The following is a 24,698-nucleotide window of genomic DNA, read 5'->3' as shown; positions in this document are numbered from 1 at the left end:
TTAAAATCGTAATATGGAATTGACCCAAAAATTGCAATTTAGTAATTTATTATCTAAATTAAATATAATATTTGGAATGCATTGGTACACAGGGACGTGTCCCCACCTTTCAAACCCGCCTCTGTCCTCAAGGCATTTCAGTGATGGGGGGATGCTCCCTAGCCCTTCCCCCCATTATGAGAAAATCTGCGAACATCCCAGAATGTGTCCCCAAAATCAGGGAAGATGGGAAACATGCAGGAGATGCCATGCTGTCCCCAAGGCTGTTGGGGATGTCTAAGATGTTCCTAGACTGACCTGGGGACAGCTGGATTTCCCCTGCAAAAAGAAATTTTTAAAAATGTTTATAAAAAAGTAGCTTCTAACAACTAAAAAGATACTGTTGAAAACTTAAATATGTCATGACTGCATTCTAAAACTTAAAAGCAGTACGAAAACAATAAATACAATGAGAGCAATTTAATTAATCATGAAAACAGTAACAGCCATGTCTGAAGTATAACAGCAATAAATGTATGATGATTCAAATTAATAGTTGATGAGATAAGTTATTGATGTCATTGTTCAAAAAAGTTGCAAACTTTAAAATTCTTGATATAGTAATGTGTATTTGACAGTTTGGCAGAGTGTGGTACTGTGTGAGAAGTACAGACATAATTTCTTTTTGGAATGTGGTTGGCATGAAGGCTTCTATTGTCATCCTGCAACATTGTCATGTTATATAACTGCTGTTATATTGCTGTTCATTGACTGCTAACATTGTCATGTTAGTGGTACACACACACACACATGGTGCCATCTCCAAAAAATGGCTCTTAGACAGCTGTATCCAAAATGTTATCCCTTCCACTCCACCCCCCCCCCCCCCCGCGTTCCCATCGCTGTCCCCAAAACACCACGGAACATAGGTCGACTTGAAAAGGCTGAATTTACCTTCTCCAATGGCTGCTAATTTTATCTCTAAATCTGCCTGATATGCACCATAAAATACCACGACGTGCTGCTAATTGAGGCAATATTTTAATCTTAACTGTAATTATTTTTAATTTGCATAATTTCTATGCACAATCACTTCAAGGAATTGGGGGATTTGTCTTCCAATTCTAGACCTAGAAGGTTTTCTTCCTCAGGTTGGTTGAACTGTAATTTCATGCTTCATAAGATGTAATAATGAAATAATAAAATATATTTTTTAGTGATGGTCGTTCTTCTTGCTTGATTTCTGTTAAATATCCTTTTCCATCAAAGAGTACAACTCTTCTCACGCCTCTTGATATTTTGATCAGTAATTATTAGATATTTTTTTTTTATTCTTAGCAATGATCCCTCTCCTTGCTTGGTCTCTGTTAAATATCTTTTTTCTCATGACACTTGATATTTTGTTCAGTAAGTATGGTATTTGTGGTGCCACACCCCATGTAAATGGTTTTTATTGAGAGCCAAAAAAGCTCTGAAGATTATTATATCACCTAATAGGTGTTCTGAGATTATGTTTTTTGTTTCATATGAAGAAATAATGTACTAGACATTTAGGTCTTGAAGCTCCTTATATTTGTCATTCGATGGGTTTGATTCCATAGAATCAAGAGAAAAGGTCAAGTCGATATTATGATAAGTCGTAACTCCAACCATTGATTTGAGGTAGTCTAGCCCCCATCAAGCCTTCAGCTTACTGGCCTTGTCATTAGCTCTTGCACACATGATGAACATGACCCGATGGTTTTTATAATGTGGGAGGATTGCAGGGAGAAAACTTGAGCTCAGGCAATGCATCAATCTAGGAACTACATCCACCTAAACCTCTTCAAGCTTCTTTGAGAAATTAGCATTATCAACACTCGATATTATCATAATTCGTAACTCCAACCACTGATTTAAGGTAGTCTAGTCCCCATCAAGCCTTCAACTTACTGCCCTTGTCATTGGCTTCTACTGCACAAATGATGAACATGACTCAATGGTTGTTATAATGTGTGAGGATTGCAGGGAGAAAACTTGAGCTCAGTCGATGTCTCAATCCAGGAACGACAACCACCTAAACCTCTTCAAGCTTCTTTGTAATGTCCCCAATTTTAATAAAATACAATAAATGATCAATGGTCCCAAAATTTAAATAATATTATTTGGACCTTTAATTATATAATAAAGGGGCCCAATTTTTATTATTTGTAGGTGTTTGCCATGTCAACTTTCTTTTGTAAACCCTTAGGAGTTTTCTCTAAAGGGGTGTTTAAGTGTGGCACGTAGGTAGTTGTTAGTATGCGATTTGGATTATTTCTTTGTACTGGGAATTCCTCATGGAGTTCTAATTTCTTCGCCATTTCAGAAGTGGAAGCTCTTACCTACTTGGCTATTCTAGTTTCATTGGGATTCAAACTTCACCCTAATACGTCTCTGGATTACTTTGCTTTGGACTTGGCACATCTGGAGTGCTATCTTTGTCTAAGAATATACATTTCTTAACTTGATTGCAATTATTGGTATTGGCAATTATATGTGCGATTGGCATTTATTTGTGCGAGTGGCGAATGTCTTGTTTATATTATTACTTCCATTTGCACTAGGACTTGACATCATTAACAACAACAAACTCCAAGTCCAGTACGACCATCCACTTCCTTCACTATATGACCATCCGGTTCCTTCCTCGTACAACCATCCAGTTCCTTCCTTGTAGAACCATCCACTTCCTTCCATGTACGGCCATCCAACCCCTTCCCTGCACGACCATCCAACCCCTTCCCCGTATGACCATCCACTTCCTTCCCCATATGATCATCCTCTTTCCACCGTACAACCACCAATCTCCCCGCTGTACATTAGTCTCCACCACCCCATATGCCACCCTTACAACTCTGTACGAACTCCTAGTTCAACTGTACATCCTGTTCATTCATTGTACGAGCATCAACCTTGCCTCCATTCAATACAGTTACAAGCAAATTGGTCGTCCCACAAGTTTTTGGGTGTGATAGGAATAAATTGGGTTGCTAGATAGAATACGAGACATTACATTCTTTGACAAACTAGCATTATCAATAGTTTGGATACTCAATACACACTCTCTTAACTTTGGTCTTGCATGATAGCCACAAACATTGATTCAATATCCGTGCTAACTCAACACTTTTGGTAGGAGGGCAAGGAAACATCTCCTAGAACCATTTTAACAACACTGGGTGTTATACCAGGCTTGGATCCAAACACCTTTTTTTCAATTGAAGCTTGCGGATGACACCAATGAAGGTTGTTTAGCATACATAAGTAGTAAGACAAATGGTGAAGTTTATACTTCTTGCACAATGCAAGGGCCATAAACCTAGTAATTTTTTTTGAAGATGTAGATGTTGAGGGGCAATCATGTATCCTCACCATCCATGTACTAATATCAACAACTTGCACAAGAGAGAAAATCTACAAGTTCTTCACTTGACATGAATATTTAAAGCTCATTATATTATACAGTGTGACATCTTTAATCAATAATTCACCCCAACTAAGCAAAGAAAATGCTGAATGCATTCATGAATGCCACCCTGAGAATTGATAGATTGCCAAATACGAACAAGAAGATGCCATTCATTCGAAGAAAGTAAGTCAACATTATTTAACTTGCATGTCAACTACAATATGTGCTAAGCTATTTGTAGTGGAATTTGCCCCCCTCTATAATTATTGAAATATCTTTAGTGTTTGTCAGCAGTTCCCAGATTAGAGGAATGAACTTCGTTAAGGTCGCTTGAAACTCAACATTATTCATTCCATCTTATGGGCTGCTATAGCTGTGATCTTTACCCTTATAATCTTTGATGACACAACCAACACCAGAATTTCCACAAGTTGCCACATGATGCACTGTCAAAATTGACATTGAGCCAGCCATGATTTGGTGGGACCCAGTGAGCATTTGCCTTAGTTCTATCGATGAGATTATGACAGGGGCCCCCTTAAACAAGGATCATGCCTCTTGATATTATTAATAGCAAACTTTAACTATGGTTTGAAAGCAATTGTCTTAACCACTGCAATTGTTCTAATATGCCGATTCCTTCATATTTCATTAATTACAATTTATTGAAGAGTTGTATGTTGTGGTGACTTTCTTGAATGCCGCAATTGATCTTACTTCTTCATTATCTTTTTTGCCAGCGTTATATTATTTAGTGAAGCAGTGACTTTAAATAGGCTTCTTTAATGTTGATGCCTATCAATACATTTAATTTCTACAAGATTTTATAACTTTAATGTGGTTCTTTTGAGATATCTGTGCGTGGTAATATTTCTAGGAAGCTTCTCAGCACTCATTTATGTGGTAGATCTCTTCACTGCATCCCCTATTTTAAAGAAATATTCTCACCGTTCTATAATAAGATCTGTAAATAAACTCCCAACCACTTGGAGAGTGATCGATATCTATCGCGAATGAAACATGATTGTAGTGATCGTAGGCTGAAATATTCTTTCTTCTTACAACATGCCAATAGCAATTGTAGTCTTCATTTGCTTCGAACAACAAACTTTGGTAGATTTTGTAGGAGTTCTGTGAAGTTCATACGTTTCTAAATGATGCCCTATCTTTTAACTTGTTGGAATCTTGCATCAATTTCATATTCCCTGTGCAAGCTTTGAATTCCTTTTCACTATATCCATTATGCTATGTATGCTTCATCATGCCTTAATGACTTCCCTAACAGTCGTGCACCATTGTTTGTATGCTAGTGCCATCCATTGGTTTTGTATTTGTTTGTGCATAATCTAGATAATACATATTCTATGCTATGAATGAAGGGTGTTGGTTTTGTTTTGATATTGGAGACAAGATATTTAGCCAATAGGCTATTATGTGGAAACATCCCCATAGAATATCGTGATGTCTCACTCGGGAATTTTTACACTCATCGTTTTTTTTGGTGATATCGGAAAATGTTGTTTTTCTAAGATCATTTTTGCAAATGTAGTAACATTGCCAATGTATATAATTTTGCTGAGACTGGAGCTGCAAGTATGTTGTATTGATATTGCCTTGTCCACCAATGAGAATTAACACTTATATAAAGTCTCCGTGGCCAAAGGCCATGTAGGGTCATGACCCTACGTAGTCATGCCTGTTGGTAACCATAACCAACCAGTGATTATATCCCAAACTAATCATGCTCGATAAGACATGTTCGACATTAATTTGAACAACACTTCACGTATATCGAAGGCAATACAGTTTGGAGTCTGATCCTTGATTAGTGATAACATAGATGTTATAATATCAATATTCAATCAACCCGATATGAACCGGTGACAGTAGTAAGAGAAATCCAATCTGAATCATGAACATGTAACTTGTGTATATAAATATCTGTATATATATACATATGCATTTAATCATATATGCACATATATATATATGTATAGGTATATATATATTAGTTTATATACAACATATTAGATTCAGATACTCAGTATTACTTCGACTGATGCTAAACTTCAACACTCCCTCTTTAGCAAGGGAGACGTAATAAAGAATTCAGATATTAGAATATCTACACATAATACATTATATGACACTACCACTCCAAGAAATAGAGACTCGTCAAATAACATAAATCACCATGCTATGAACACTATCCTAACATAAATTATGATCTCTAATTGTCTGTAACAATTTCTAGAGTAATCATAATGCATTTGTTATTCATGACTTCCGGAATGTCTGTAATCATAATAACAGGCCTATCATTTGTAAGATCGTCACCTTACAAAGATTACCTTTTGTCTATTTGTTATCATGGTGTCTAGCAAAATCTTGCCCAAAGAACCATGATAACAGGTCTACCATTTATAAGATTGTCATCTTATAATGGTTACCTTCTGTTTATATATGTCAATAAAAAATTGCCACCTTTCATTACATATCATATGTGAAATAGTAACCACCACGAACCAAGTTAGAGGGTGTTGCAAAGGCTTTCACCTTAATTCTCTCTCAGAAAAAAATGCATTACAAGGAATTTCACTTAGAACTTCTTCTCATAGAGAAGATATCATTCACAAAGGATTGCATCTCAAAATTTCTCCCTTTGAACATCGATCCCGAGAAATCAGGTCCTCTAGTTACTCCTTTCTAAGTGCCAACTTGCTCGTTTCATCCAATGAAGCTCCAAACATTCATTAAGCTTAATAGTAAAAGCGAACACAAACTTGTCCACAATACGCCAATACCATGATTGAGTATGATTGCGCTACTTGAATTACTCTACAACTCATACGTCAAGTTTCATTTATCAAAGAGGGACTAGTAGATAGTTTAATTAAAGTCACAACTTTTTTATGATGTACACAAGGGGTAGGCCCATTCACATTGTTGCATGAATTATAGTCCTCTTGACTGTTACAATTTATTGATCACTGAAGATTCCACCACAACATTGGTTTACTCCTGAATCAATATGATCGATATCACCGACGGTTGACGAAACCATATCCTCTATCTACTCCCTCTGACGGATGTGTCAGAATCCCTCTAAACATAAATCTCCTAAGCTTCTAAAATAAACTTCCCTTTAACAAAGTGTTAGACTCTGTCTAAATCCGATATTAATCCTCCTTTTCCTGCAAGAACATTCTCGGAGGAAAAGATCAAGGCAAAATAACTCCTCCAACATAATTATATTTCTCATTAATATTATCATGATTCACATTGTAACTCATAGTAATAGTTATATAATTTCCAATATAGTATAGATCAAATAAATATAAACTTTAAATGATACAATAATATTCAAGGATAATCAACAATTTTTCTTAATGATATAACATCATAGATAAATGTCTATATTTTGAGCATATATTCCATCTATATATATACTTAATAATCTTAACATATTCATAATGAAATAGAATAATACGTACCTCTAGCTTTCATCCACGTGGGTAACCTTAAATGTACGGTGGACAGGTACTATAAAATGTATCTCCTCTGTAAGAAGTAATCTCGGCACTCGAACGATCTTTTGGTGGTTCATTGATGTATCCGACCAATGAAAGGTCTCCTTTATCAATACCTTCTTAACTACTGCCTGCCCTTGGTATTGGCATGACCAACAATATTTACTCTTATTTATATATTACCTTAGTGAGGGAAATGTGACTTTTCAAAAGAGTCACGTCTTTTGCACAATATCATTTTAAATGAACTACAATAATTATTGGTTCATAAGTTCATTTAAACAATTCGTAGTTCCTTATCATCGGGAATAAAGTTCTTAGTTTATATTATTTACTTCCCAAACCAGTGATGCCACCACTCCATTCTTAAATTGTACGCTTTTAACTTGATGATTCTCCAATCTTCGTGTATAGGTTTCCCCACAAAAGATGCACTGTTGGTGCCCATCGCAAGGATTGTCCTTTCCTTGTCCTCAACTTTGATCATCCCGTGTGCATACTTCTTGGCAAACCTATAATCCACTTTTGCCAGCATTTCATAGGAAGGGGTGGTGTTGACTCCGTAAAACTATCATCCTCAATCCTCCCTCGATGTCTTTGATATGGGTAGAGGGTTTCGCATGTCGTGATCTCTCTCTCTCTCTCTCTCTCTCTCTCTCTCTCTCTTCTATGTTATCGGTGGCTTTTCTTATGTGTCGCCTCCTATCCACATTTACGTATTCAAAGTCTCAATTCCAAATGCTTGGCAGTGATTCTGAGTTTGCAATGTCGTAGATCATACCATATTATTTTTGCTTGTAACCTTGAACAAGATTGTCATTGCATGTATGCCTTTGCTCCAATCCTCACGGGAGTCTGATCTTTCAATTAATGATAATATGGGTTGCACCCCTCGACATCATGTTTGCTTATGTTCTGGCCGTGTACTTACACCACCACATATGCTTGCAAATATCCCTTTTACTATGCCAAACGATATTGAAGATGGTATCCATGTAGGAAATGGTCCACGGTTACTTTCTTACAACAAATAGTGGATGGATATTTTCTGTCCATACATGAAGGGGGTTAAACCCATGAGGAATTGCTCATCATAACATTCGATAGCACATAACATTATAACATTTTGTTCTTTCATTTGATAGTAATGTGTCGAGTCGACAGTTGGCACACGGTAGGTATATGGACACGCTATTCTTCGAATTAAATCTCCTACTTGCTCAATTATTCCTAGCTGTCAGCTGACATGTAATCAACTGCCGCTCACTGTTCAATGTTTGCATATTCAATTCAACCCCTTCAATGATAATTTATGGTAATGTTTTTCCTTCTTATTTTATTTTATTCATTTGCAGACTGCAGCTCTGATACCATGTTGTTTTTCTAAGATCGTTTCTGCAAATGTAGTAACATTGCCAATGTATATAATTCTGCCAAGACTGGGACTGCAAGTATGTTGTATTGATATTGCCTTCAAAGCAATTAGATTTCCACAATCCATGAATATTGTATTAATTTCTGGGAAAGATTGTGTGAGAGTTTTTTCATCAACGTTTTGGATCATACTATATGATCCATCATCAGGATGCCAAAGAGTCAATGAGAGCAAAAATATGGAATGCAGATCTAAGAGTGGGGATAAAAAGAGGAAGGAGAGATGGAAAGGGCATGGAGAATAAGGAGACACGGAAGATGAAGAGAGTGAGAAGTAAAGAAAAGAAACAAACAAGAGAAGGGGCAGTCAACATAAAAGGATGAATGAGGCAACCAAGCAAGAAGAAGAGTGAAATAGAGGCAAATGCAACGAAATGATTCAAAGAGACGGAATAAAAATAAAAATACAGAGAGGACAACAATGGAGAAAGAATAAAAAAGAAGAAGAAAGACTATGAAAAGGAAAAATAAATAAATAAATAATATGAATATAAATAAATATATATGTATAAAGATAAATAAGTAAACGAAAAGAAGTATAAAAATTCAAATGGAAAAGTGAAAGTAAATAAATGCAAAAAAATATAAATGGAATAAGAGAAACAAAAATAAAAATGATCAAAAGAAGAAGAAAAAGGGCGAGAGAAAATAAATATAAAAACCTATTAGATTTAAAAAGGAAAAGAAAAAATAGAAGGAAAAAAGAATTAAAAATAAAAATGATAGGAATACATAAATTTAAAAAAAAAATAAAAAAAATATATATATATATATATATATCAAAAATATCTAAATAAATCAACAAGAATAAATTAATAAATAATAAATATATATATAAGAATGAAGATAAACAAGCGAACGAAAAGAAATATAAAAATTCAAATGGAAAAGTGAAAGTAAATAAATGTAAAAAGTAAAAATATAAATAGAATAAGACAAACAAAAATAAAAATGATAAAAAGAAGAAGAAATAGGGGCGAGAGAATATAAATATATAAACCTATTATATTTAAAAAAGAAAAAGAAAGAATAGAAAGAAAAAAGAATTAAAAATAAAAATGATAGGAATACAAAATAATAAATATAAATATATATAAAAATATATAAATATATAAATAAACCAAAAATACTTAAATAAATCAACAAGAAAAAATTAATAAATTACACACACACATATATATAAACCAAAAATACCTAAAACAAAAAAAAAAAAAAACAAAAAAAAAACAAAAAATCAACAAGAATAAATTAATAAATAATAAATATATATATAGGAAAGAAGATAGACAAGCGAACGAAAAGAAATATAAAAATGGAAAAGTGAAATTAAATAAATGTAAAAAGTAAAAATATAAAGAGAATAAGAGAAAGAAAAATAAAAATAATAAAAAGAGGAAAAAGGGGGGCGAGAGAATATAAATAAACCTATTAGATTTAAAAAAGAAGAAAAAGTAAAAATGGAAAGAAAAAAGAATTCAAAATAAAAATAATAGGAACACAAAAAAAAAAATAAAAAAAATATATATATATATATATATATATATATATATATATATATATATATAGACCAAAAATACCTATATAAATCAACAAGGAAATTTTTTTTTATAAATAATATAAATATATATAAACATAATAAATAATATTATATATATATAAACAAAAAGAGAAATAAGGAGTTAAAAATGACAAAGGGAAAAAAAAAAGGGGGGGGGGGGGGAACACGAAAAAAGAAAAAAGCGGAAGGGGAAAGGGAAGACCAAAACAAGAAGGCGAAGAGGCAAGGGAGTGAGTAGAGAAAAGGACACAAAAGAGGAAAAACTTGAACTAGGGTGACGAAGGGAGAGGGAGAGGAGAAAGAGGGAGAAAGAGAGAGAGAGTGGGGGGAGGAGACGAGGACAAGCACCCACAATGAGTTGGAAGAGCGAGGGGGGAGGGGGAGAGCCGGGGGGTGGGGGGGGGGGGCAAAGGGGAGGCCAAGAGAGAGAAAAAAGAAGAGAAAGGGAGGAAAGAAACCCGAGCTAGGAGGAAAGACCACGAGGCGAAGGAGGAGGGAGGGAAGATAACAGAGGATGCCAAGAGGTGCTCAAGTTCCAACCGTCATCACGATTGAGGTTAGAAGGGTTGTTAAAGATTTCAATAGCCTCTTTGAGTTTCCTCTTGAAGAAATTGTCTTCCCTGCACACAATATGAGCGTTCTCTAAGAAAATATGATGCTAAGTGGTGGCGGAGTGTTCTGCCAAGGCTGATTTGGCCACTCGTTCATGCCTAATGTTCGCAGCATGTTCTTTGATCCTAGTGTGGATAGAGCGACCTGTTTCACCTATATAAGGAGTGCCACAAGAGCACTGAACCTTATAGACACCAGATTCCAAGAAGACATCCCTGGGGTCTTTAAGCGAGGGGATGCAATTCTTCAAGGTGGTCAAGGGTCTGAAAGCCACCCGCACACCATACTTGGTAAGAATCTTGGCGATCTTATGAGAGATGCCAGCAACAAAAGGAAGAGAGACAAACGAAGAGGGGTCTGGGGGAGAAGAGGAAGGGAGCGAGGAGGAGCGAGAGAAAGTCCTAGCAAGGTTGAAAGCCCGAGAGATTTGTTTGTGCGAATAGCCATTCCATTTGAAGACTTTGCGAAGGTGGGAGAGCTCATGGTCTAAGTTGTCTTCATCGCAAATATAGAAGGCTCTCAAGGCAAGGGTTTTGATAATGCCCACTTTTTGGCTAGGGTGGTGGTGCGAAGCAACATGAAGATAGCGATCGGTATGAGTGGCTTTGCGGAAATCCTTGCGACCTAAGGTACCATCAGGTTTCTTGATAATCAAGATGTCAAGAAAAGGTAAGCACTTGGCAGATTCAACCTCTTTGGTGAAAGAAATGCAAGAAGCCACATTATTGAGATGCGCATGAAACTCTTCAAGCTTTTCAAGGCCATGGGGCTAACATACGTTGGTGTCATCAACATAACGTTTCCACCATTTAGGTTTGAGAGGGAAAGAACGCAGAGCATTGTCTTCGAAATGTTCCATATAGAGGTTGGCGACAAGTGGAGAGAGGGGCGAGCCCATGACCACTCCATCCACTTGTTCATAAATAACCCCTTGGAAAGAGAAGAAAGTGGATCAAAGACATAACTCTACTAAGGAGGCAACCTTAGAATTGACCTTGCGACTGATGATGTCAATAGCATCGAGGATGGGGACTTTGGTAAAGAGGGAAACGACATCAAAGTTGACCAAGATATCCCTATCATCGCAAGAGGCATCTCGGATAAAATCAACAAAATGTTGAGAGTCCTTGACAAATGAGCCAACATTACCGACATGAGGGGATAAGAGCTTAGCTAAGAAAGAAGCTAGCTTGTAGGTTGGGGAACCCATAGTATCCACAATGGGCCTTAATGGAATGTTGGCTTTGTGGATCTTGGGGATGCCATAGATACGAGGAGTAAGCTCTTTGGAGGGCAAGAGACGCCTCTTGGTGGCATCGTCAAAAGAGGAGTTGGCAATAGCCATTTTGACCTTCTTCAAGATTTTACTGCACGGGTTACGATGAACAACCCTATAGCTACTAGGGTCTGAGAGAGGGTCATACATCTTGGCAATATAGTCAGATTTATCCAAGATAACAGTGGCATTGCCTTTATCTGCCCTGGAGATAATGAGGTCATGATTGCGAAGAAGGTGTTGGAAGGCAAGAAACTCAGAACGGGGGATATTACACTTGGGTGGTTTGGCACGCCTTAAAGCAACCGCACAATCTTGCCTAACAATCTCAGCTGTAGCAGAGGGGAGGGAATGAGCTGCATTCTCAACTTCAACTAGAAAATCGATGTGAGGAATGGAACGAGGAGAGATAGAGAAATTGAGGCCTCTGCTGAGAAACTTGAAAGCGAGGGGGTATAAAGGAGCATGGGATAGGTTGACCACAAGTTTGGATTCCCAATATAACACGGGGGAAGAGGTGAGAGAGATGGGAACGTGGTCGGGAAGCGGGGAACGAGGGGGAGGGGGAGGGGAACCAGAGCGATGGTCAAACTTAGACGATGAAGGATGGGAAGGTGGGGCAGCACTCGGACCAAGAGAATGAGGGCCTGGAGAGGAAGCCCGAGGTTTAGAAAGGCGAGGAGAGAGAGAGGAGGCCCGCAATTTGGGAGAGCAAGGAGCGTACGGAAAGGAAGCAGAAGAAAAGGAGTGATTGGACGCTTGGTCAGAGGGGCTGGTAAGCGAAGCAATGGCTGATATAATACCATCCTTGGATAAATGCAAAATGGTGGGTGGAGAAAGCGTGTCCAAGCCGGAATCAGACGACAGGTGAACAGATGAGCCCAACGCATTAATGCAGTAGGAAAAACGAGGAGGAGTAGCTGGAAGCGTACCTTGCACCATGGATGAGCCGTTGGGCGGTGACTTTTGCTGGAGTGGAGAGCACAACGTGGCGCTGCATTGTTGAACACTGTGAACCACAGACTGGCGGGCAGAGAGTGAGAAGGAAGGCGCACGGCTCCTATAGGATGGAAGAGAAGAAGAGATCTGGCGCACAGAGGCCTCAGGTGGAAACATCGAGTGAGGAGCAGCTGCTGATGGGGTAAAAGACACAGTCTCAAACCGAGGTGGCGGGGGGAGTGGGAGGGGCCGTGAAAGAGTAGGAAGAGGACAACAAGGAAGGGAAGCAGGTTGAGACGAAAGCTGGGAAGGTTGCAGAGCAATAGGGTTTGACTCTTGGTGAAGGGAGGGGGGAGTATGAGAGTAGGAGAAAGGGACAGAGCTGAGGGAGGAGGAAGAGGGACGCTGCCGAGAAGAGCTAGAAAGAAGAGGAGGGGTAGGTGGAGGAACAGACAGAGGGTCAGCAGAGAGGACGGGGGTAGGAACGAAGAAAGAAGGATTGAATCCTTGCTGTTTCCTGAGGAGTGTGTGGAATTTCCTCTTTTGTCTTCTGATACAATCCTCTGTTCGACCCATAGCTTTGGCATGAGAGGCGATGTCCAAACGAATCCATAGGTCCGGTCTAAGCGACGCAGAGAGCTCCAAATGAAGATAGAAAAGTTGGCAATTAAGACTATTAATGGATCTCCTCGTGGATTGGATGATGGCCCTGAGGAGAGAAAAGGCTGCCCGCGAGAATATGTGCCTGGTCCACCGATGAGAATTAACACTTATCTAAAGTTACGTGGTCATGCCCGTTGGTAACCATAACCAACCGGTGATTATATCCCAAACTAATCATCTCATAAGACATGTTCGACATTAATTTGAACAACACTTAACATATATCGAAGGCAATGCAGTTTGGAGTCTGATCCCTGATCGGTGATAACACAGATGTTATAATATCAATATTCAATCAATCTGATATGAATCGGTGACAGTAGTAAGAGAAATCCGATCTGAATCATGAACATGTAACTTGTGTAAATATACATATCTGTATATATATATGTATGCATATAGTCATATATATATGTATGTATGTATGTATCAGTTTATATACAGCATATTAGATTCAGATACTCAGTATTACTTTGACTGATGCTAAACTTCAACATAAAAGATGTACAAATGGTCTCCACATAAAGATAGGGATGATTGGGAGGGCTGCTCTTCCTTGCTAAACCCAACTGTCCCTTCATTCATTGTGTGATAGCAGAGGCCCTGACATTATCTTGAGTGCCTGGAATTATGTTTAGATTAACACGATCTGCTATTCAATATTCCATCCAATATTTAATGAGCATTATTAATTGCAGTGATATCTGTCCTAAATCCAAGCTAGCATATGAAACCTAATACTCCCATCGAGACAATAGATCTTTTGTATATCTTTAGTCTTTTTTGAAGTAGGAAATAGAAACAGTTTCCCCTCATTAACTTGCAATGAATGACATGAAGAGGGCATCTCTGGGGATGGACATTTAAAGGCTTGGAAATAAAAAAGTCTCTGTTTATCACTATTGGTGAAGACGGGTCCCTAAATATAGGAAATGTAGACGTTCTTAATTGTGATGTGGGAAAAACTTACGGTCTTTCTTTTTTGTTGTATTATTTGTTGTTGTTCTAAGTTTTTGAACCTTACATTTGACAAAACGGTAGGGCTTTTACGATTCCATTTACCGTTTCTTCACTAATTTCAAAGTGTTCTAATTGCCACAAATATAAATTAGGGTTTCCAGCTATATAGATTCTGACATTTTTTTAATATTTAGAAACAAATTTGGAGTTAGAAATAGTCATAATGAATTGTGAAAATAGATTTTAATAATTCAGCATGAAAAAAATTTGCAGCAAAGGTCCAATGTTAGGCATTAGAGTGTATTGTTTCGTTTTGTTTGACAGAGTTTCAGTTAGTGGTGGGGAAGGCTAGGTTTTCTTTTCTCTTGAGGCTCTGAGGGTTGAGCAGAATGGAAAATCCCACAATTCTTATTTCTAAGAAGGCTATATTTTGGGTAACGTAAAAACAGTGTAGTGATTTTGAATTCCAATGTAAGAGCCAACCTAATCGTTCACATTTTCTAGTTTTCTGCTAGCCTTGCAGCTTTGGAATAGGGTATGAATAGAAGAATATTATCCAATATGGTAGTTATAAGTTCTTTTATAGGTATGTGGAAGCCCATACAAGGTAGACTGGCTATTCCACAAAATGCATCAAAAAAATGTAGTTTCATGTAATGTCATACTTGCACGATATGCACAGAGTGGGTTTGGTTGTGCTTGCAGGATATGCACAAACTGGCGTTTTTAAAAAAGTGTTAGAAATTTTGAAACAATTGCAATCACATTTGCCATTGACCTCCCTTCCTGTGCCAAAAGAAGATTTTCTGAACAGAGTATAGATATCCACCAAAACATAGTGGAAGGGGAACTTTTTTCAGATATTATTGCAGTCCATGCGATGAAATCTCTTTGTGGTATAAGGCATTTAAAAAGTTTTCAATTAGTGGATTTTGACCTGCCAATTTGCAATTTAATGGTAGTCACTAAAACAATTTTGAACCAAATGTTGTGTCCATCCCAAAATCTCTGCATCCATTTAACTACGTAATATTGGAATATGTACTTCACAATGTTTAATAGTATTTCACTATTGTCGTTTTGCTTAATACCATCCTTCATGGCAAGAAACCAGAAATGACATCTCTTTTTCAACAATCTTTTATAAGTAGTCAGGACCCTGTTTTTATCCTCTTATAGTTTTATAACTCCATGGGCTTACAATAGTGCAATCGATGATAACCAGCAGATGCAAAAATACATTGAAAGGCAAAAATGGAAGGCAAATAAATAAATAAAGATCACAAAAAGTTTCATGCTCATATTTTGGATGATAAAAAAATTCATTCAAAGATATACCTGATCGGATCTACTGACTGTCTAGACTTTTTGAGAGGGACATTAAATAATGGTTCTAAGCTGGCACTAAGTTGAATCTATGTTGCATGCATGCATCAAAGTGTTGGAGTTGCACGCTAATTTTGTGTCTCGGACAAGATATTTTCTGATTTCACCTTAAATGAAAATTTATAGAAAACATATAATATATTAATATATTTTAAAAAATTCATATATATTTCCTGTTTCCTGTTGTCGATACCAACCCCTATTTGTAGACATAAATTGAGCCCAATAGACTTCTGCAACACAATGTTAGGGTTATTTGAAAGATGATTCAGAACTAAAAGGTGCCTATTCCTGCAGACTCCTATTCACTTCATGAAGTAGATTTAAAGGAATATGCACCTCAAGATTGATTCCTCATTGTGCATACTACACATCTCAGGTGGGATCTTGTTTCCAATTTTCTTATAGAATGGGTGAAAATGTTGGTATGTATTTAGAAGATGATCTCATCATTAATTATTGAATCCGTACTCAGTATATCTAATTCACATATAAAAGAGATAAAGATTGATGAATTACTCACTCAAATGCCGGAAGTGTGGCCCATGCCTGAATGCAGCAGTACCGTTTTGCATGATTTGGAGAATTCTCACAGTTTTTAAATCTGAGAATGGGTTTGGACAAATTGGGATGACTTAAGTTGGGGTTTCATGGAAGCTCAGAACCCGATATGTTTTCAAAGGTTTCATGGAAGGTTTCATTCATTATTGAATCCGTACTCAGTATATCTAATTCACATATAAAAGAAATAAAGCTTGATGAATTACTCGGTCAAATGCAGGAAGTGAGGCCCATGCGTGAATGCAACAGTACTGTTTTGCATGATTTGGAGAAATCTCACATTTTTTAAAATCCGAGAATGGGTTTGGACTAACTGGGATGACTTAAGTTGGGTTAAATGGAAGCTTCAGAACCCGATATGTTTTTAAGAACCAAAGGTTTCACGAGCCCAAAAAGGAGGCAGAAAATTAATCAAAATTATTTTTGAAAAATAGTCGTCCTTAGTACAGATTTGAAGAGATGTAGAAAGTGAGGATTAAAAATTGGTCTGTCAGTGTAAGCTTTTTTCTATCCACTTTAATTATTACAATTTTTTTAATCTTATGGATTAAATTTTATGATGGACCGTTTGATCATTTCAATGTTTCGTTTCTCATTCTTAGAAAAATATTAACTACGAGTTTATAATTAGTAGTATTAAATGTTAAATTATTCAACTTTATCTGTAATGACTCTTCCAAATTTATATTTTAGACAAATCTATTAAAGTTGGAAGCTATTATAATGTAAATATATTTTTATTTAGAAACAATTATGAGTTATCCGGCCAAAAGTATTGTAAAAGTAACATACTTTTTCAAATTATAATTTAGAAAAAAAAAAAAAAAAAAAAAAATTCATATAAAATATTAGAAAATAATAAATATTAAATTTGAAATAAAAATAATGTTTTTTTTAAAATCAAGGATATTGAATTTTAATGGTGACAATTGACAAAAAAAAGTGTGATAATATTTATCTTATGAACTAAAAAAAGGAAGAAGTAGACATCTAATGAATTAAATAAAATTATAAAAGGTGTAAGATTTTGTTAAAAAAAAAATATAATTATTTTTATTTTATAAATAATAATAATATTTTGAATATTGTTCGATTCATCATTTATTGAATTAGTGGCCAGGGTTCAGTAGTGGTTAGAGATAATGTATGTCATATTATAGTTGGGATGTAATGTAGAGGATGATTCTATTTGTAAATTTTATTATGGTCATAATCTTGATTCTATAATTTTTTATTACTACCTTAGCTCTATATTAATTATGTTGGGGATTTTCTTCAGATTCTTTTTACAAAATTCTTACAGAATTCATTTTAAATTGAACTTAGGGACATGGTAAGAGTATCTCAAGAACAACAAATAGAAATGAAATAAACAATTCATTAATTAAATATATCAGTCATACAATTTACATACAATATACTGTCATTTTTATCTTTAAAAACAAATAAAATTGATTTAGAATTATCTAATTTAAAATTCTAAATTGTATTTGCATATATTAATCTAAATGACATTTCATCAAAAGTAATCTAAATATTTTATTAGAAAATTCATTAACCTTATTTCCCAAATGTTCTAAATAGAATAAAAATATTGTACTATTAATGGTAGGATGGATTTCATAATTTATTTATTTTTCAAATTGGAATAACTCTCATAACACACCAATTTGTCAGTTTCTATAAAGGCACAAAAACTCTCAATATTTTTCAAAAGAAAGTTAAAAAGGAGGATTTTTTACATTTGAATAACATCTTATTAAGATTGAAAAATTTAATACCACTAATTATGTGATATGAGTCATGTATAAAATATGTAATTTCAATTATAAGAAGGCACAAATTTTAAATAGGAAAAAAATTAGTTTGTAAAATTTCTTAAAAAATATAAAACTTAATATAAAATGTATTATTAATTTGAAATATACAATATAATATTCAACTATTATTAAATGTGTAAAACTAACTAAAAAATAACATCTAAATATTTTAAATATGTTTATTTAAATAAATTTCAATATAGCATAACTTAATTACAAGGTTGCATGGGTATTCGTACCCACACCCCTAGTACTCATACCCACGTACCCAAGTACTGGGTACACGTATCCCACGTACCGGGTACTCGGTGGAGAGCATCATATCTAAGGACCTTGATTAAGATTCTGATTTTTTTTTTGGTTTTTTATTTTTGTATTAGCTTGTTGTTTATCAAACTTAATTCAATACCAAATCAGTTTGAAACTTTGATACTCATTAACAATAAACTTTATCACTGTTCAAGTCATAAGTTTATCATTTGCAATATGTCATTATCATATGATTTAGGATCTTCTTGTTCATGTTTAAAGTCTGCCTTCTTTGTTATGCATCTAAGCATTTATCATGTATTATTATTTCAAACATATAGCAAATCTGAAACTGAAAACAATACATTACATTTGCAAACTTTATCACTGTTCTTGTTTTGAAAAACCATTGTCATGACTCATAATTTCAGATTTTTAATAAATATAAAAGTATAATTTTAAATAAGTTTGACATACCCAAGTACCTCTGTCCCCTATTATGAAAAATACTTTAAACATTAAACATTCAGCAATAGCATATATATATATATATTATAATTTGACTTATGGCTCATATTTTCAAATTTCTTGTTTTGAATGCTCAATGTCATCACTCATGACATATATTTTGATTTTTTATATTTTCTATAAAATATTAATTATATAGAAAAAATTTAGGCATACACACGTACCCCATCCCCTATTTTGACAAATATGCGTACCCATACCCGTTCCCAATCCTGTACCCATGCAACCTTGCTTAATTAGAGTGTAAGATGCATTTTTGCTTTTAACAACTATAACAATGTGTCATGAATACATACAATTATAACAAAATGTACATATTGGAATAAATTATGGAATAAATTACATAAATACAATTCTCTCAATAGTACATTTTTTATTTAGATTGTAATAGTTCAAGATGATCATGCATAAATTCTTATATAGGAATATGGTTAAGAACTTAGCATTGGCATAATTTCCATTTACAATAGAAAAATTGTATTCCTATGAAGTTTGTATATTAAATCTTATTTTGTATGCTCTTTAATTAAAAATGTGAAAACAAACAATAATTAAAAGTAAACTGCTATTCCATTCTTACATTTTGAACTTGTATTCTTTAATATATATTATTTAACAGCTTAATCATTGCACCTTATTTTGGTGCAACTGCTACTATATATTTCAATCCATAAGGGAATTTGTTGGTTGTTTGGAATGAATGTGTTAAAGGGCATTGAGTTTCATTTTGATTTTTCAGACACGATATTATACATTTCAAGGTATAAGGGAACTTGTTATTTGTTATTTGTTTTAATTAATGTGTTGACATTATTTTGATCTAATAAAAGAAACAATACTCTTTCATTGGCAAATGGAAAGCTTAAGTGGTTATTGACAACAGGTTGAAAAGTTAAAGGCTTGGGATCTGGCCTAGGGTTTGGATTATCGTGTTAAAATGGGCAGCGGTTTCCAGATTAATATAATAGATTTGAAGGATCGTTTGATTGGAATGCTAGACACTCCATTTGCTGGAGCAGTACTTTTCGGAGTTCACGTTGATTGTAAGTTCAAAGTAAATATTTGATATAATAGTATCAGTTACATTTGTTTTTTTCTTTGGAATTATGAGTTTGGCTACCTATTATTTTTGTTGTGCTGTAGGGCACATAGTTGTGGAGGTTTTACTTGTGGCAGTGATTGTTGTCTTAGTGCTTCAGAAGAGTTATCAGCCTGAAAAGCGTCCTCTTACACCAAAGGTTGGCACTATTATTGTTATTTTGTAAAATTCAATTCTTAATATTGGTGTGAAAAGCTTTGTGATATGGCTTTTGGCATTGATTGTTAAAACTTCAGACCCTGTCAAGCAGGTTCTCAAATAAAAATAATCCCAACTGAATACAAAAATTTCAAATATAACATTATACCTGAAGGCTGAGTATAACAACTGCTGAGAGTATGAATAACACACTTAAAAAACTGTTGTTTATTAATCTTAAATTGAATTCTTCTCAAACCCCGCCTTTTTATATTCTATATATTTTTGTTCTTCTAAGTTATGTACGCAAGTTCTATTTTATAGACTAAGAAAATCTTTTGGGTTTTACAAAATCTAACGTAGAATTTTTTTAAAAGTAAAACAAAGACAAACCACTTTATTCTAGAGACACAAACAACTTATCATTATGAATTTAGAATCCCTCTAAAAATATAGAAATCTAGAAGAACTAGAAGAGTTCAGCGTCAAGCTAAAAAAACTAACTAAAATGTAAAAACTTAAAACCTGTTTTTACTCCCCATCTTTAGGAGAGTAACGAGCAAGAAACACACTTGAAAAACTAACACTCCCTTTTTTGTGAGGAAGGTGTTCTTCATCAAACTCAAATCTTTCTCTATGGAAGTCCTCCCTTTTTGCAATATGATGGTACACACCTTTTCATAGCCAGGACATGTATAACCAGCCAGTGCACTATTGATGGCCAACACCATTTTCTTCGAATATGGTGGTCTCACCAAGTTGAAAGGAAGACCATTGGTATAGAGGCAACGTCCAATCGCTTGATCAACAATGTTTTTTGTAAAGGTTTGTAGGATCTCTGATAGAGATTCTAATTTCTCTAGTTACTGTTGCTTAACAGAAGATATCAGAAATGTCTGATATTTAAATCTCAGACTGGATGTCTGATATATAAATCTCAGAATGAATGTCTTGAAGTCTGATTCAATGTATGAGATCAGACTGTACTTGATTTGATTTATTACTGCTGTATATAGTTGAGAGACAAAGTATATAGATCAGATTGTATTATCTTAGAGGCTGTGTAATCTCCCGATGTGGACTGAGTATTGCTGATGTAATTGATGCTCAGACGCATCGGCAGATATGGTATTAAATACATATGTCAAAGAGTACATGCCCCCGTAGGGTCATGACTCTACGTGGCCAATGGCCACGTAGGGTCATGTCCCTACGTGGGCATGTATGTAATACAACTTTGTTTAATATCAACCAAAACATCTTAATCGACCATTTGAATCGATCTCTAAATGTATTATAACTTTGCACACACACACACACATATATATATATAAATATATATACACACACACACACACAAACATATATCTGATCGTTGATATCACAAACATTATGACTTCTATAAGATTAATAACTATATATATATATATTATACACACACAAACATATATCTAATCTTTGATATCACAAACATTATGACTTCTCTAAGATTAGTAACCATTAATATATATATATATATATATATATATATATAGACACACATACATATATACATATACATATGTAAGAATAGAGACAGCCATATACTTCTCCTGAAGCTATATATTTAACACTCCCTTTTAGCAATGGAGAAGTGAAAATATCAATTAGATCTCATAAACTCTTTAACAAGATATCAAAGATAATGATATTCATAAAAGCAACAGATTATCTGACTTTTAACACTCTGAACTAGTGACTTGTCAAATAACTGTAATCACAATGTTATGAACACCATCACAACATGTATTATGATCTATGGCTCTTCGGAACACCAACTAAAGTAATCATAATATGTTCATTATCAATGACTTTCGGCATATCCGAAACAAAAAAAATATAAAATGTCATGATAACAGGCCTATCATTTGTAAGATCGGCACCTCACAAAGATTACCTTCTGAAAATATATGTTTATGAAAGATCGTCACCTTTCATTACATATCTGATGCAACTATTTAATTAGAAGCATAAACACACATAAAATTGAAACTAAAGTTCAATATTCAAAAATTAAATTTTGACTATACCAAGTTTTTCTCTAAAGTATTCCAATTTAATCTTGGCAAGAGGTTTGGTAAGAATATCCGCTGTTTGCTCATCTGTACTTATGTAAACCAACTTGAGAACATCTTGATATACCATATCTCTGATTCAATATGCTTATATTGATGAGAAAAACTAAATATACAGATAACTGATTTATCTTTAGGTCTTAGTACAACATTGCATACATCATTTATGTATTCCAACTTTGGAAATGTATCACTCTCCCTCTGATTCCTCACTTTAGGATTCTCATTTATATTTATCCACTTTATCTCTTTGTTCAACAACTTAAAATGCAAGATTTTCATCCTTTTCATCACTAACTTCTGCTAGGGCTGTTTGAATTTTCTCTCATTCTGGACAGACTTTATGAGTGTGACCGAATTGGCCGCATTTGAAGCATTGTGCTTTGGACCAATCTCTTTTCTTGTATGATTTGTTGAATTTCTTGTTGTTTTGATGAACTCCCTCACTTTTTCCCTTATTATTGGTACTGATTTGAAGAACTTTAATTTCTCCCTCTTGATTTGAAATGATTCCTTTTGTAATTAATCTTGACTCTTCTTGAGTGCATTCATTTTTTAGTAGTTCAAACTTAGGAAGTTCAGGTCATGAACTTAGTCCACGAATAAATTTCTCCCAAGATAGTGGTAGTCCTTTTAGCGCTATAATGCCGAGTTCTTTGTCATCTACTTGATTTCCAATGGTTGCAATTTGATCTTTCAATTTTGAGATTCTTAGGAAATATGATGTAATAGATTCTCCATTATTCATCTTGATGTATAGTAGATCTTGCTGCAATATTAGCAATGTGCTTGTGTTATTAATTTCAAAAGTATTATTTATAGTGGAGAACATCTCAAAGATTGTCTTAAGATTTGCTATGGATGGAAGATTGTGATCTCTAACTGAATCTATGATGATCTTCATGGCTTTGTTGTTGCGTCTTTTCCAAGTTGTTTTGTCTGGATCATTTTCTGGCATAGATTTATTTTCCTCTATTCATTCTTCAAACTCCATTTCACATAGTACAATCATTACTCTGATTTTCCATGATGCAAAATTTAAGGCTCCTTCAAGGCTATCTTATAGTCATTACTCTGATTTTCCATGATGCAAAATTTAAGGCTCCTTCAAGCCTATCTTATAGTCTTACATGATTCACCATTTTGAATTAAGGTTATATAGATTCTGATATGGAAGTTGTTATAAATCTGAATTTCTCTATCAGGGTGGCTTTGATACCATGTAATGGTTTGTAGGATCTCTGCTAGAGATTCTAATTTCTCTAGTTACTGTTGCTAAACAGAAGATATAGAAATGTTTGATATTTAAATCTCAGACTGGATGTCTGATATATAAATCTCAGACTGAATGTCTTGAAGTCTGATTCAATGTATGAGATCAGACTGTACTTGATTTGATTTATTACTGCTGTATATAGTTGACAGACAAAAGTATATAGATCAGATTGTATTATCTTAGAGGCTGTGTAATCTCCCGATGTGGACTGAGTATTGCTGATGTAATTGATGCTCAGACCCATCAGCAGATATGGTATTAAATACATATGTGAAAGACTACATGCCCCCGTAGGGTCATGACTCTACGTGGCCAATGGCCACGTAGGGTCATGTCCCTATGTGGCCATGTATGTAATACAAGTTTGTTTAATTTCAACCAAAACATCTTAAATTGACCATTTGAATCGATCTCTAAATTTATTATAACTTTGCACACACACACACACATATATATATCTGATCTTTGATATCACAAACATTACGACTTCTCTAATATTAATAACCATATATATATATATATATATTATTGAGACAGTCATATACTTCTCTTGAAGCTATATATTTAAAATTTTTTGCCTCCATTTTTAATGCCATGTCCAATGGACCTGTTTTGCAGGTTGGTAACTTGTACTTCTTCATCTTCCACTTCAGATATAGATAAGAATAGATGTTTGGAGGCTGCAACTGCTTCAGTGGTAACTCCATTTTTTCCTTTTGTAGGGACCGACATAAGAAGTTAGGTTTGAACTTTCAACCATCTATCAACCTCTTCTTGTTGTTCCGATCTTTGAACCAATCTATCAACCTCTTCGTTTTCTTGTACAAATCCTACTAGTTGTGCAACAAACAACCCCTTTTAATCTTTGCCTTCGCACTTTCCCATCCCTTACTAGGAGGGCCCATAAAGTGAAGTTTAACATGAGAATATGAGCTATTTTTTGGTTTATTATCGTATATATTACACTTCCAAATGTACAACCCACCTCCTGCAACTTGTGAAATTCTTGTGGAACTTGCAACTTGTGATATTCTTGTGAAATGTATCCATAAAGGATATCCTACAATTTTGAATTTATCGGCTTCTTCCCCACAGGGTATTTTTTAGTGGCTAATATTTGCTAATTGGCTAATTTTAGGAAATTTT

The 24,698-nt window shown here is 34.6% G+C and overlaps 1 protein-coding gene across 2 annotated transcripts in view; it reads left to right on the top strand.

The window, feature by feature from the left end:
• LCB1 (long-chain base1) overlaps positions 1–24,698 on the top strand; it is a 123,094-nt gene that overhangs the window by 32,279 nt on the left and 66,117 nt on the right. For both annotated transcript variants that reach the window (XM_089800564.1, XM_089800565.1), the window contains exons 2-3: positions 19,809–19,968; positions 20,069–20,163. In XM_089800564.1, coding sequence (XP_089656690.1) covers positions 19,863–19,968; positions 20,069–20,163 — 201 coding nt within the window. In that variant the 5' untranslated portion in view covers positions 19,809–19,862. The remainder of the gene's footprint in view (positions 1–19,808; positions 19,969–20,068; positions 20,164–24,698) is intronic.

This window comes from Cupressus sempervirens, chromosome 9 (genome assembly GCF_028749045.1).
Source record: "Cupressus sempervirens isolate cs-2001-9-10 chromosome 9, ASM2874904v1, whole genome shotgun sequence".
Taxonomy (NCBI): Eukaryota; Viridiplantae; Streptophyta; class Pinopsida; order Cupressales; family Cupressaceae; genus Cupressus; species Cupressus sempervirens.
This window is presented reverse-complemented; position numbering and strand designations above follow the sequence as displayed.